The sequence below is a fragment of the Myxocyprinus asiaticus genome, chromosome 25, assembly GCF_019703515.2.
Source record: "Myxocyprinus asiaticus isolate MX2 ecotype Aquarium Trade chromosome 25, UBuf_Myxa_2, whole genome shotgun sequence".
NCBI lineage: Eukaryota > Metazoa > Chordata > Actinopteri > Cypriniformes > Catostomidae > Myxocyprinus > Myxocyprinus asiaticus.
Window position 1 is genome coordinate 3,850,802 of NC_059368.1, and position 16,110 is coordinate 3,866,911.

At 36.0% G+C, this 16,110-nt stretch overlaps 1 protein-coding gene across 1 annotated transcript in view; it reads left to right on the forward strand.

Moving 5' to 3' along the window:
* LOC127415538 (collagen alpha-1(XII) chain-like) overlaps window positions 1-16,110 on the forward strand; it is a 126,616-nt gene that overhangs the window by 84,485 nt on the left and 26,021 nt on the right. The window contains exons 47-61 of the mRNA XM_051654307.1: window positions 1,035-1,164; window positions 1,686-1,828; window positions 4,199-4,328; window positions 6,802-6,921; window positions 7,254-7,400; window positions 7,507-7,623; window positions 8,877-9,029; window positions 9,125-9,199; window positions 10,565-10,704; window positions 11,577-11,700; window positions 12,190-12,333; window positions 12,751-12,915; window positions 13,067-13,105; window positions 14,529-14,667; window positions 15,539-15,681. Coding sequence (XP_051510267.1) covers window positions 1,035-1,164; window positions 1,686-1,828; window positions 4,199-4,328; window positions 6,802-6,921; window positions 7,254-7,400; window positions 7,507-7,623; window positions 8,877-9,029; window positions 9,125-9,199; window positions 10,565-10,704; window positions 11,577-11,700; window positions 12,190-12,333; window positions 12,751-12,915; window positions 13,067-13,105; window positions 14,529-14,667; window positions 15,539-15,681 — 1,909 coding nt within the window. The remainder of the gene's footprint in view (window positions 1-1,034; window positions 1,165-1,685; window positions 1,829-4,198; window positions 4,329-6,801; window positions 6,922-7,253; window positions 7,401-7,506; window positions 7,624-8,876; window positions 9,030-9,124; window positions 9,200-10,564; window positions 10,705-11,576; window positions 11,701-12,189; window positions 12,334-12,750; window positions 12,916-13,066; window positions 13,106-14,528; window positions 14,668-15,538; window positions 15,682-16,110) is intronic.

The window sequence follows — 16,110 nt, forward strand, 5'->3', positions numbered from 1 at the left end:
TTTGAGTAAATTACCCAATGCTGCTCATAAGTGAATAAGACTTGGCAAATTTGAGTATGCGAAAATGTGTGTGAGATTTTGCAGCTGTGACGTAGGGGAAGATTTTCAGATGAAAAACTTTCAGTCTATTCCTCACACAAAACTACCAAATGGCTTCAGAGAACTTCAAATATACATAGCGCAGAAGTCCTATGGACTACTTTTACAGTGCTTTATGTCATTCTTGGAGCACTGAAAGCTTTCATTGTATAGAAAAGTGTCATGGGGATGTTCTTCAAAACACCTCTTTTTGTGCTCCACTTCAGATAAAGAGTCGTACAAGTTAAGAACAACATGAAGGTGAGAAGCCTAAATGTCGACAGAATTTTCATCACTGGGTTGGATTTTTCATGTAAGGCATTGTGTTTTTAAGTGGCAGGTAAATGTTTAGCACCACGTTTTGTCCTTAGGCAATTATTTATGGTGTCTGCCATGGAAAGAAGCAGAATCCTGATTGGTCATGTTGGAAGAAATGTTCATGAGCTGACTAAACACAGCAAGCTGGGACACAGAAGAGAAATATTAAAATCTTATAGTACATGCTGACCCATATTTGTTAACTGATTCTGTCATAAGGGCTGGTGTATGGCAAGAATGCGCCCTCTATCCCGATGATGTTATGACCTACAAATGAGAAACAAATGAGCAGATGGGGTGGTAATCCTGCTGGGTGTTGACAGGTAGCTGATGGGGTTCCCCTGTCGCACTATACAAATTCTCCTTGCCCAGAACGCTCTCTTTTCAAGTGCAGCAGACCCCCCCAGGGCAATAACGCTGTACCGACAGTATTTATGTAGCATTTAACATCTGTTTGCATTACATATCTGTTTGGAAATGTGATCTTGCTCTGGTAATCTAAACAGGGGCTTAACGCTGAGGTCATAATTTATATTTGTGTTGCCAGATTCGTAAAGTCTGCGACGGATTGTTATACAGTGGATGTTCGTGAACATGCTCGACTATATGTTATCTAAACGATGCTCGTCTCTCCTTAGGTTCTCGTTCCAGGAAATATCAACAATGCTTTCCTGGATCAACTCATCCCGGATACTCCGTACGCAGTGAGCGTAATGGCCGTGTATGCAGACGGACAAGGCCCGGGAATTGAAGGGAAAGGAAAAACACGTGAGCTCATCGCTTAAAAATATGCAGTTTACTCGATGTATGCGATTACCAAAAAAATGCATGACATTTTACTAGGGGAACTCTACATGTCTAGTGGGTTATTTAGTGGTGTTTACTAAGCCAGGCATAACTATTGGGTTAGGGATTTGAACAAACCACAAACCCCTAAACCCTTTGTATTAAAATGTTGGCAAGTAACTCATCCTGCACTGTTTGTGCTAGGCATTTGATACAGAAATGTTGCCGTTTATCGGTAGACCGATTAAGAATAAAGTGTAAATATCGGTTCGAAAATATCAGTCAAACCGATTATTGGTTTACTACAATTACTAGTAAATTGGCATTGGACTCTCTTTTTTTTTAATTGGGCCAACCACCCACAACACCCTAGCAACCAAGTAGCGACACGCTGGCAACCACCTCCAACACCCTGGTATTTTAGTGGCAAGTTTTGCATGGGCAAGCATCATTGTCATTCTTTAAAAATGTTTAAATCTAGTTGTAAATGTTGTCTGTTGCAGTACCACGAGCTGGACCCAGGAATTTGCGTGTCTTCGAAACCACCACGAGCACGATCAGCATCGGCTGGGATCACGCAGAAGGTCCCGTGCAACAATATAAGATTGCATACGCTCCAATGACAGGGGATCCCATCACAGAATTCGTGAGTAGGCGTCCATTGACTCTTCCTATGTTTTATCGAGCTCAGGGGCCGTGTTAATCTCGTCAAAGAAATTATGGATGAAAATGTTTATTGACGAAGGGATTTTTGATTTTGTTAACGATAATGAAGAATAGGCACATCATCACGATAATCAAACTGTTTTAATTAAAACATATTGCTGGCGAGAAAAAATGATATTGCAAGATGCTGTACTAGCAATGCACTAACACTGTTTTTTATTTACTTATTCATTCTTGAAAGAATTGCTTGAAATAATCCAGTCATATGTAGGGGATTTCCCTGCTTGAGCTGCGTGAGCTGAAAGAGCTGAACATTTGTACAATTACCATTTCTAACGGGGACATTACCTCACTCAAACACATCCAATATATGTGACATTAATCAGCTGTTTTCACAACATAAACATAATATTACATCTGCACAGACAATGAGGCGAAGGACTAGGTGAACTTGAAAGTAATTTGGCTCATCTACCGCAACAGGCGGGCGACGTCTCGGAGTGACACATAACAAGAAATGCTGTTAGTCACAAAGACACGTGCTTGAAGAAACACACTTTATTATATTTTTAAGGACAGACAAAAGAAAAGCCGTCATTGCTCGTGTCTGATTCGCTGTTTGTTCAGAGGCGTGCAGCATGAGCCTGTCATGTGGAACACACATGTAAATAGTTTTCACTCTTTTTTCTCTGTTTCCTTCATCTGAAAACTGTTTGCAAGAATAATGTCATCGATAAGAATTCTGCAAATTATCTCCGAACATCTCGGGAGGTGCTGTGAGTTCACTTTATTTTCATACATTGGCATGCAATGTGAACGCAACTCTGCAGGTTCAGTAATATATACAGGGATCTTTGTATTAAAGAAACAAAGACGAAAGTGATTAAATCATAAAATAATACAAGACACGTTCACCTTGAACCTAAAATTGAGTACTATTTTCTTTTCTTTAGGCAGCATTAACTGTATTACCAAAATGCAATACAAACACAAATTCAATAAGAACACACATTTAATAGCATTATTTTGGGAACACAAGGGAATTTATTAGGCTTATTTATTATGATTATTATTATCTTTACATTTATGATTGTCTTTAGTTCTTAATCTGTAGGCTATTAGTAATTTTCCATCTGTGTTGATGGCAAATGGAGCCTTTGGAGAGTGTAAATGTTTAAATAAGGTGGTTAAATAAGAATTAGAAATGTTTTTCGTGTTTTAATTAATGAATGAAATTAAAGCAAAGTCAATAAAGCAAAAATATTAACTGATCCTCGGCAGGGTGGGTTGACGATGTAATCGGATATCGTGATGTTTTCTAAGGCGATTATCGATAAAATAATTTGTACATATCGACCAGCCCTAATTGTAAGTACTTTATACATTTTTCAAAATATTTTTATATTTGGTTAAAGTTTACTATGTTACAGTTTGATACATGTTTTTTGTCATTTTGCACATTATCCTCAACTGAAATATGCAATTTTTGTCTTTTTGATTAAAACTGACTAAAATAAATGAAAATGACATGATGAAATATTTAAAGGACAGTTTCATCAAAAGACAAAAATTATGACTAAAATAAAACAAATTGTGAAAATGAACACTGCTCAGTGGCGTAGCAGCCATTTTAACTGGGGGGGGTTCACATGGCACTTAAAAAATTGCTAAATTGTGGTAGACTACATAAACCAATGACTTTAAAACCAAACAGAAGCCTGATGAAATGCGCTTGTTTTGGCATTGCACTGAACAAACACGCAAATGTTAAACGATGATCTCTGTATGGTTTTGCTGACCTACCAATGTCCTTCTTTGAGCAAATCAGTTAAGCCGGCTATAAAGTGACGTGAATAATATTCATGATCAAGCTGTGCCTGGCACAGTTTGTGAACTAAGCCACTGACAGAAAGTAAAATGGAGCACGTTTCTAAGGCCTAATTTTTAAACTTTTATGGCAAAATTGGTATAGATTGTTTAAGCTTTCACACTGTATCTCGTGTCTCGGTCATACTTGCAAAGAAAGGCTGTTGAAGTTCACCTTTCGTTTGAATGGTTCTGATTCATTCTGTTATTTGTTATTTGTACTGTAGCCCCCCTAATCAGCCCCATGCTAGAACTTCTGTTCAAAAGAAGGAAAATGAGCTAGTTCATATTCAGTGATGCTACACAGAAAAGACTAACTTTTGTTAAACATACAAAGGCTAAAAACACTTTCCTTCTCTTTATAAATGATCAGAATAGACAACATGTTGGACTTTTAATGATAAAATTTTTAATCAACATCCAATATTAATGCCACCAAACCAGTGGTTATTCAATAAAAAAATAAATAATGTTTTGTCTGCAGAGTGCTGTTCCTGGCAACAGAAATAATGCTATCCTTCAAAACCTGCTTCCTGACACGCCGTACAACATCACAGTGACGGCGATTTATGCTGAAGGACCTGGTGGATCCCTGAATGGAAACGCAAGAACACGTGAGTCAAACTAACCTCTCTTTGAAAACACTCTTTGTATAGATGTCTCAGCTTTGGTCACATTCTCTTCAATGTAGCTACACAAAGAAAACCAACAATAGCCATCTTACATATCCTGTTCTTGTCAGTTACAATTTTAAGAGTTTTTCAAGGGTTTTAGAAAAACAGGAGAGTGATATTGCTGGTAGGACATGGTGGACTGAATAAATGATTAGTCTTGAGTAGGGCTGAAGCGATTAGTCGACGTTATCGTCAATGTCGACAATAAAACTAATTATAAAATTGAAAACATTGAAACTGCACTCGGCTGATGCACACTCTGTCGCGGGGACGCTCGTCCCTCGAGGGTGCATTTGCTGCAGCTAGATTATAACGTGATGACTCGAGACTTATTGAACAGTAAATGTCACTATGCATTTCTTATCGTGAAGAAAATTGGCAATATGCAGCTTTATTATTAAGAGAGCGTTTGTTTTTTGTGAGTTAAAGATGGATTGAAGTGAACAGAAAGGTGAGAGAGGGTAGTCTTCGCCCCATTATACACGGCAACAAAATATGTTTTTGATTTGTTTTTGTTTTGGCTTGTTTTCCAATATAAATATCTAAAACTCCTTTAAAACAACGTACATTTACTTTAGCTGCTATACTGCAGAAGAAAAAATTGTTATCTGAGAATGTTGAATATAATATTAAAAATACAATTAGATATTTAGACTCACTTTTAGAGAACAGATCTTGAATATAAGTATATTTTGTCTTTACTGCACTCGCAGAAGTATAACCAAGTGAAAAATACACTTATATACAAAATACACTTTTATTTAAGACACGTTCTCTTAAATCAAGTCTAAATATCTTATATGTTGCTTCTCAAGTAAATGTATCTTGTTTTAAGGATTTTTAGATGATTTTAAATGGAAAACAAGACAAAAACACTTGATAACAATAGGATTTTTTGCAGTGAATTTCTTTACTGGATTAAACTTAATAAAAAGTATTTTTTCTCTTTAATTCAGTGAATGTCATTTAGAGGTATTTTGATGATTTTGTCCTCTTTATTGTTAGTAAGCACGTTTAATACAACCTTTTAAGTTGGGGCACAAGCTGAATAGTTGGTTAAGAGCTAATGATTAATCGTTGTAATAATCGGCATACAGTCGAATAATCGTTCTAATAATTATTCGATTAATCGATTAATAATCGTTAGTTGCAGCCCTAGTCTTGAGTTTGGAAAACATAGTTAGCTACACTACAAGCTACTAACAGAGAGTAGCTAACTACATTTAAGTTATATAAGGAGGCAAACAGTATCTGAACATATCAATTTACAGTAAATACAACCAATAAAACTAGGAAAAGCCATGATTTATATAACTTCTATAAAAGCATACTACAGTAGAAAAATAATTGTTGCCTTAAGCTGTAAAATGCCACACAGGGAGTTCAAAGGCAGACAGCATGTGAACATATCAATGTACACTAAATACAACCAATAAAACTAGGAAATGCTATGTTTTATAAAACTATAATGAAAACATTCTGTAGCAAAAAAGAAATGTTCTTATAAATGAGTTGTAAAATGTCACGTAGGGAGTCTTCTGTTCCAAGTGAACAGATTCATTAAAATGATTCAGATTACCCAGTGCTTCTGATGAGAGGGAGTATGCTTTTGTGTAAATTGTAAGTTTATTTTTATTGAGCTTTTGATTAATGATGCTCCAAAATGAACAATTCTTGGCAGAAACGAAAGATTCTGGACACACCAAAAAAACTAAAATGATTATTTTAAATTAAACTTTGGCCCAGACTGCAATTTTCTAATTTTGAGGGAAAATCTATGGAATTATAAGAGAGGGCATAAAAGTGGCGTAACGTATTTCTTATTTCCTTTATCATACATTTCAATAGTGAGTAAATGACACAATTCTCTTACTATCATATTTAGCGGTAAGTGTGCAGTTGTTATGGTAACATGATTGTTTAAAGGAATATTCCGGGTTCAGTGCAATTTAAGCTCAGTCGACAGCATTAGTGGCATAATGCTGATTACCACAAAACATAATTTTGACTCGTCCCTCCTTTTCTTTAAAAAAAGCAAAAGTCGAGGTTACAGTGAGGCACTTACAATGGAAGTGAATGGGGCCAATTTTTGGAGGGTTTAAAAGCAGAAATGTGAAGCTTATAATTTTATAAAAGCACTTACATTAATTCTTCTGTTAAAACTTGTATATTATTTGAGCTGTAAATTTGTTTAAATAGTAATTTCTAAGTTGTTTTAGGGCTTGTTGACATTACATCATAATGGTAACAAAGTTGTAAAATTGGCTATAACTTTACACAGAAAAGGTTAGTAAGTGATTTTATCACACAAAAATTATGTTAACAAACATACTGTTTGCGTATTGTGGCTATACTTTTGAAACAGTGAGTATTTTAACATTTACGGATTGGCCCTTGTTGTTTTCGTATTCAGTTGGCCTGTTGGCCCCTCAGAACCTGCGGGTCTCAGACGAGTGGTACACGCGCTTCCGTGTGTCCTGGGACCCGGCACCATCTCCGGTCATGGGTTACAAACTTGTCTACCAGCCAACAGGTAAATACTGCTGTAATACAGTATGAAGATTTTACTGTAAAGTCAACATGAAATCAAAATTAAGCCTATTTACTGCCTTAATATAATTTTTTGTTGTTATTTTGTACAATTCATCAGCATACGCTAAAGATAATTTTTTCGTCTTCATAATGTTTCCTCAAAATGAAGTAACATGCTCCGCCACTGACCATTTTTTTCTCATTGAATATCTTATATTCATTCTGAAATAGATAAGGTAACAGAAGTAAAATGGGTTGCGAATGCCATTTCATGTTGACTTCTAGCTCCTCAGAATTCTTGATACTTATATCGATGTTATTGTACATTTTTAGATAAGGATGAGTCTTTGGAGGTGTTTGTTGGTGACGTCACCACTTATACCCTACACAATCTGCTGCCTGGCACCACGTATGATGTTCAGGTGTACGCACAGTACGATGGTGGTGTGAGCAAAGCCCTCATCGGACAAGGGACAACATGTAGGCTTTCAGATGTTTCAAACAATGTTGATTGCATGCCAGAATTTCCTTCTGGTAAAGCAGTATGATTCCCACACTGAGTAACTTTACTTTCCTGTCTTTTCAGTGTACCTCAATGTCACCAACCTGGAGTCATATGACGTTGGCTATGACAGGTTCTGCATTAAATGGACACCTCACCGTGCTGCCACATCTTACAGAATCAAGCTGAACCCCCTGGATCGTAAGTCTAGCTCTTCGAACCACCATGACTCTGTTCCAAAAGCTAGTGAGCTGCCACCAAGGCAAATATTAAGGCATTACAGCTGCATTCCCTGCACAAAGGCTGTTCCGAACATTAGGCAGCATCACATGTATTATTTATAGACGAGGCAATGCCAGAATGTGTTACAACGAGAACATGCAAAGGACGTACACATTTCACGGTGGGTGAATATCACATTGACATCAGGATGTCTTGAGCAGAGAGCAGACTGCTTTATTCAGTCTCTTATTGTATAAATAACTGTAGTTGTTTTTTTATATAAATATATTTTAGCTGTGAAAACCACAGCAGACCACCCTGCTTTTGATTATGGCATCATTCCACAAGAATGACAGCCTTATCAGTTTGTTTATCTAAAGCCTCTTCTAAGTTCACTTTGAAATTCAGCAGAATAGAATAAAGCTCTAAAAGAGCTCATGGATTTAGATCCCTTTATCAAATTCAGAACCTGTGACTCTTTTTGTTGCAATACTCCACTAAATTCAGAAACTATGACTTTCTTCAAATTACAACACACACAAAAAAGTACCACAAATACCATGGTATTACCATGTTTTTATAGACAAGTTACAATGGTAATATCATGTTTTTTGGACATGAACCAAAGTTTCAGACCCCTCCACCAAATTCAGAACATGTGACTAACACTAACAAAAAGTACCAAACTTACCATAGTTTTGCCATAGTTTTTAGACATGGTACTGTGCAAGTACCATGTTGTTTTATGTTTTTTATTTACATTTACATTTATGCATTTGGCAGACGCTTTTATCCAAAGCGACTTACAGCGAACTTATTACAGGGACAATCCCAACCTGGAGTTAAGTGCCTTGCTCAAGGACACAATGGTGGTGGCTGTGGGGATTGAACCAGCAACCTTATGATTACCAGTTATGTGCTTTAGCCCACTACGCCATCACCACTCCTCATATAGAGACGTATACCATAGTACTGGTTATAAATAACATAGAGAATATACTATAGTACATAATGGATTACTGTGGTATTAATGTCTTTTACCATAACTGTACCATGATAAAAGCACAAACAAAAAAGTACCATGGTATTTCCAGACCTGGTATCATGGTAATAACATGTTTTTGATTTCAGACCCCTCCACTGAATTCAGAACCATTCATTACCATATTGTTTATATCAAACTATCATGGTATTATCATCTAAATCATCACTGTTGTTTAATTTGTTCTCAGCCTCAGCTAAAGGCCAGCAGGAGATCACCATCACCGCAGCTCAGAGTCAATACTGTTTTGAGGGCTTGAGTCCAGACTCTCTCTATAGCGCTACTGTGTTTGTCCAGACCCCCAATCTAGAGGGACCCGGAGTCAGTACCAAAGAACGCACCCGTGGGTTCAGCATTCATTCATAAATAAGCAGATTTTCATCCTACAGTTTAATGTGAAACAATGATTTTTATTCTGTTTTCTTTTGATTGTTCTAGGTGTCAAACCAACACCTGTGCCAACAAAACCACCCACACCCCCTCCTCCACCCACCATACCCCCCGGTTGGGCGGGTAAGTGTCCACAGTCACTCCAAGAAGTGACGCTCAAGAAACAATATTGCAGTGCTTTTCAGAATACATGTCGTTCTAAGGCAGCTTTACGAAGAGTAATGCCTCACAAACGCTACAGTGAACAAGTTAATTAAGAAATGTCATTCTTTATCATTTTGGTTTGGTTCAGTCATGATAAGGTGTTATAATGGATATGAAGTTGGTAGGTTTGGTCTTGGTGGACTAGATATGCATGGATCTGCACAATTAGACATACATACAATCCCTGTGAAACAGATTTAGACAAGTGTTGCTGGGGAGGAGGAGGGTTTCAGAGAGAAAACTTTAGTAGTGTGCTGCAGTGAAACCGGCCAACATGCAAACAACTGAGGCAATTTATTTTTAATTTTTTAGACAAAGAGGGAGTATGCAAGTTGATTGGCTAACAGATTATATGTCAACAGATCTGTCAGTATAGGCAACATACAGTTGGCGAGCGTATATCAGTTGTACAACATAAATCAAAGTGCATTGAGTTTAAAATAGTGCATTATATCAGGGGTGAAATTGTTCACTAGAATTCAACAGGGAGCGATTTCAGAAACAGCATAGAGCTATTGCAGATACGAACGTTGCAAACATGTTCTACATCTGGGCTCTTTGGAATATGTTTTGGACAAATTAATATCAGTTTTAATACTTTGGAAACAATTCCTTCCGCTAATAAAAGCAGAATCTGTTCTTTTTATCTTCAGTTCATAAAACAACATCAGAATTTGATCCCTAAAGTTATGTTGGACCACAATCAAATCTGTTTAAAAATCCCTACGAGTGGTTTGGCCAAATGCAACTCCTCAACTAGAGATGTCAACTAGCTTTAAGTGATGAGAGACATGAACAAATCCACCGAGGATTATAAATTTAAGCAAGGCATTTTTCAAGAAGCTGTTAATGTTGCTTGATTACTGTGGAGAGGGCAATGTCGACAGCACATGGAACAGAGATTATTTCTACATTTGTCTGCATTTCCTTTGAGTGAAAAGAGACCATTAACATTAATTCCTTCTTAAACCTCCTGGTTTACAAATATACTTAATTCTTGCACATTTTTACAAGAAAGCGGGCTCAATTAAGACAGTGTTTGCAAATGGACAAGTTCGTTAAAGGGTTAGTTCAACCAAAAATGAAAAATATGTCATCATGTACTCTTATTTCTTTCTTTCTTTCTTTCTTTGGTGATTAAATGATGGCAGAAGTTTTGGATGAACTATGCATTTTAGTCTTTTTTTTTTCAGTGGTTGTTTTTGTCATTGATATTTCTAATTTAAATGAAAAATGAAAGGTCTGGGGCGAAAAGCAGTTCATATAGATTGTTTTTTGTCTTAGTGTGCAAAGGAGCCAAGGCAGATGTGGTTTTCCTCATTGATGGCTCGTGGAGTATTGGAGATGACAGTTTCAGCAAAGTTATCCAGTTTGTCTTCAGCGTTGTCGGAGCCTTTGATGTTATTGGTCCATCAGGAATGCAGGTAAATGGCCAGCATTTACAGTCCGGATTGCCTTCACTAAAAAACAAGCGTAATGAAGCAATAAGTCCATAAGAAACCATGAATAACAGGGATTTTACAATGGGTATAGGATATTCTTAGGCCAATGTGAAGCAGAGTGCCTAAAACCATGTTAAAGTTACTGTAATCACCAGCACGGTCATGGAAAAAGTCATTAAAAGTCATGAAATGTTGTATAGAGAATATATATATATACTTGTAGTTTTCCCCAACTCTAAAATATTTCATGTGCTAGAACTTGCTCTCAAGCCATATTGATGTTATTTAGTTGCTCTTTTCAATTACTTATTAAAAATTGTTCTAAATAGGTCTAAATGATGTTTATTTATTTAAAAAAATCCAGTAATCACAAAGACCTGGAAAAGTTCATGGATAAGTCATGGAAATCCATTGGTCAAAAAGAGTGGTAACCCTGAATCACAGATCGCCTAGAGTGGCTTATTGTTTTGATTAAACGGGTGCAACAGCATAATGGTAAAAATACAACAATGTTTCATAAATAGTTCCTTTTATGAATAATAATAAGAATGATATAGTTCATGTTGGCTGTTTATGGTTGCCAAGCAACATAGCACCCAATGGCTTTGAACAAGGCTTACTGTATCTGATTAGATTTTACAAACTGAGCTATCGATTTTAGAGTAACACATTAATCTAATCATCTTTGAGTTAGATATATTCTATCATTTTAGTTTCATACATAAATTATTTTGTAATGTTTAATGTTAATAATTATACAAATTATATAATGTTGATCTTTATTGAATAAACCAAATATCTATCGTTTGTCATTATTATCATGTTTGATGTTCCTTCAATGTTTGTGTTGAAAGGTGTCATTCGTGCAGTACAGCGAAGATGCAAAGACGGAGTTCAAACTCAACGCATATAAAGACAAGGGTACGCTGCTCTCCGCTCTCAAACTCATCCGCTACAGGGGAGGAAACACTAAGACAGGTATCACTCAGACGTTCTTGAACGTTCTTCACGTTTTCCTTTAAAAATAACATTCCTGTCCTCCATCACCTGTAGAGTTTTCCAGTTTGTTTTATGTTGAATAAAGCAACACTCAATTTTGCAATGTGAAATATTGGCAGTGACTGTTGTAGTCTTCTCAGTCTTCAAAGTTTATTATATTAAGTTCCACAAACAACTTTTTATTCTCTGGTACTGGTGCTTTTAAATCTCCTTCAGATCACGAGATGCTTATATGAAGAACCTATAATGAAACATCAAGAGCTTTTTAAATCTCCAAAGTACCATTTAGCAAGTTAAGAACCATATACAGACAAAAATGGTTCTTGATAAGAACCTGAACCTTGAAAAATCTTTACGTTCATGTTTAGATTGAAGTTTAGATGTTAATCAACTTGTGAGGAATGGAATTGCCAGACCTTTTCTCTCTTTTAACACTCACTCACATTTCCATGCCTGTTTGTTGTCCAGGTGTTGCTCTGAAGCATGTGTATGAGAAGGTCTTCACTGTGGACAGTGGAATGAGAAGAAACGTGCCGAAAGTTGTTGTTGCTGTAACAGATGGACGTTCTCAAGATGATGTGCAGAAGAGTGCTGCTAAACTGCAGCACGCTGGTATGACTCACTCCCAAACTTTAAAAATGTTCACATCTCAACGGTTATGATTTCACAACCATGAGCACATTGACATATGGCTGCCAACTGAATTACCTGAACAACGTGAACTATGCCAATATGCATTGGTTATCCAGTCATAACGAGAGGTCATTTTCATATAGAAGAAGGTAGTAAGCAAAATAGCTAGAGAGGGTAGATAATGGCCCTGTTATATAAAATTATGACTTTTTTGGGTGCAGGAAACCTTGAATAACATTTTAAGGAGATTTCAGGAGACAAAATGTTGTAAAATTGCAGAATATGGCACTATGTAAAAATATGGCTAAGATTTAAGTAAGGATTTCACCTAACACTAATAGTATAGCTTATGGTCTATTGAAGATAAATGTCCTTATTGCAAACGTGTTGTTGCAGGTTACAGTGTGTTTGTGGTCGGCGTGGCCGATGTGGACTTTGTTGAGCTGCAGAACATTGCGAGCAAACCGAGCGAACGCCATGTCTTTGTGGTGGATGACTTTGACGCCTTCTCCACCATTCAGGACAATCTGGTCACGTTCATTTGTGAAACGGCTACATCCTGTGAGTTGATGTTTTGTTGTTCTTTCCAAATCATACTTGATGTGTTTGTGGCTCTTTTAAATGCTAATTTGTACTGTTTTTAAGAGAAATCACAAGACTGATCTTTTGTGTTCAGACCTTAAGCTAATGCCTTTACTTTTTGTTTTCCCAGCCTGCCCATTGATTTATGTAAATGGTTTTACATCGCCAGGTAGGTCTTTGTTATATGAGTGTATGTATGTGGGTGTTTCTTCAACTTCTAGACTTCTAGAAAGTTTCACACTCTCACTAGTTTATTTTTTGTCTCCAAACAATGTCCAACAGTGTGTGTACATACATCACAGGAGATTTATTTCATCATATTTGTCATGAAAATTCCCAGCACAGTGTCATTTCCACTGATGGAAATGACATTTTTAAAGTTTTTGAAATAAAATTTCAGACTCCTCTTTCTTGCCGAGGCTAATTTCATTGCTGTCATTTTATGTATCCTAAATAAACACAATTAAATAATAGTTTTACACTTTTTGCGTAATTTGGCAAAATGTAAAATTTAATTAAAAAAAAAGTGATATTTTTCTTGATTTTTCTTTGTTTTCTTCAAACATCACTTGTTTCATATTTCATCTCAAGCATGCTCTTCAATGACACTTTTGTTGACTTGGGTAACAAGTAACTAACTTTTTACAAAACTTTTTAGGCAAAATTGTTTGGTGTGGTGGAAATGACAACTGAGGGACAGTCGTAATTTTGGAACAATGTATAGAAATCATTTTCACGCAATAAATATTGAATAAATATAGGTTTATTTTTATTTCACTCTTTGTTTAGATTATTATAGTTTTAAACATGTAATAATTTGTATTTTTATAATGGACTTTCATAGTTTATTATTAAAAGTCTGGGTCTGGGACAAGGGCAAAACAGTAAAATGTATATAGAAAAGGCAATTGAAAAGTATCAAAAATAAATTATAAATGCCTGGTAAAAAGTCTCCAAACGGACAGTTGATTTAGAAAAATTTTTTTTTTCACAATTTCACTATAAATGTTGCAATTGTTAATGTTTATTTTACTCTTTATTTTTTAGATTATCGAAGTTTTAAATATGTAATAATGTTTATTTTTGTAATATATTTTCATAGTTTAATCTTGAAAGTCTGGGTTTGGCACAAGGCTAAAACAATAAATAAATTAGTTTAAATGTGATTTTCATGTAACAAAAAGAAAATAAGTTGAAATCTGTTTAACACCTTTTTTCTGTTTTAATAAAAATTCCTGGGACATGAAAGTGCCTGAAGTTAAAGAATCACCCACACACGCATGAATGTATCAGACAATGTTTTTATTATATATATATAACTGTATTATTAGCATATTATTACATTATACTGTTTCATTATCATACTGTAGGCCTGTCTAGTTATGGGTTTTGACTCCATAGTGACCATTTAAATAAATTGATTCAATTAAAGTGTTTTTGACACAAATGGTTAAAATACCAAAGGTAAAAATTCTCCTGAAATCAGTTTCGGGGGCAAATTTTGACCCTTAATATAAAAGTTCATTTCTGAGCCTGGTGTTTATGTATGTACTGTATGTCAAGTGCTGACATGAATCTATGTGTTTCTCCAGGATTCAGAATGTTGGAAGCCTTCAATTTGACTGAAAAGGTGTACGCTAGCACCAAGGGTGTGTCTATGGAACCCGGTTCTTTCAACAGTTACACCGCCTACAGACTCCACAAGAACGCTTTTCTGAATCAGCCTTCACTGTGAGTTCCACTCTGAATTCGGACTGTGTTACCATTGTGTCACTCATCAGTATTTAGCATCTTAAATTTCTTACATGACTGAAGTATTTCTAAGCCATTTGATTGAAGATATTGCCCCATTTTTTCAAGGCACTGTGGAATTATGCCACATGGTGCATTATACTCTCAATTATTTTGTATCACAGAATTTTTTTCTTATAGAATGGAATAATTGCAGTAGTTAGTGGTGTTTTCTAAGGTTCTTACAAGCTCATACTTAATGGAAGCCTAAACCTTTTGTATCTAATGGACATTTGTTTTACCTGAAATTATTTGGCTTTTTAAAGAGAGACATGTTATTACTCTTTATAGCAATTGACTAACATGCCACTGTGTTAATGTGCTTGTGTACAGACCTCTCTGTGAAACCAGTTTAGATTTAGAAGTACATTAGGGATTTGTACATTTATGTACATTTATGCATTTGGCAGATGCTTTTATCCAAAGCAACTTACAGCCCTGGTTACAGGGACAACCTGGAGTTAAGTGCCTTGCTCAAGGACACAATGGTGGTGGCTGTGGGGATTGAACCAGCAACCTTCCACTTACCAGTTCAGTGCTTTAGTCCACTACACCACCACCACTCCAGAGTTGTCAGGCTGAATTGTGAGTTTTGCCTATTGCCCAGGTAGACTCCACAATCCAAAAGTGTACAAAGCCATCATTCTCCCACACACTTTTTCCTTAATTATTTTACCATACAAACCACCGATAAAAGATAAATCCAGTGACTTTAACCTGCCAGTGTTCATGCCAGGATTGAGATCTCACTTCCTCTGACCTTGTCTGATTTTATGTCCTTGTTATTGTTTTTTTTGTTTTTTTTTTACAGATATATTCATCCGGACGGTCTGCCATCCACATTCACCATCATTCTGACGTTCCGACTGCTGCCAGACTCACCGACCGAAGCCTTCGATATCTGGCAGGTGTCGGACAAGAATTACAAACCTGAGACCGGTGTCACCATTGACCGTAAGTCTGATTGTCATTGGTTGAACAAGCTCAAACATTTTTGGTAACACTGTACATTTATGTTCCCTTTGTTAAGGGTGTATATAGGGGACTCATAAGTCATTTACAAATGCATTATAAAACATAGATATGAGGTTATAACAACATGAATAAAAAGAGCGACTTTCATGCAATACTTGACAAATAGTGAGCATTTTAACTTACATGTTATAAATGCTTAATAAATACATACTTATTCATACTTATAAAACATAAAATGCCATAACTCATGATTTATGACACAGTGCTGCAAAAATAGATTATTATAGTGAGAGTATAAGAAGGGATTATGTCATTTTGATACAGTCCGCTTTGTGTCTATATTGATTACTGTAATGTCTTGACTCACAAAGAATGAGTGTTGTCCCAACTTGTCTAGTCCTTGTTATG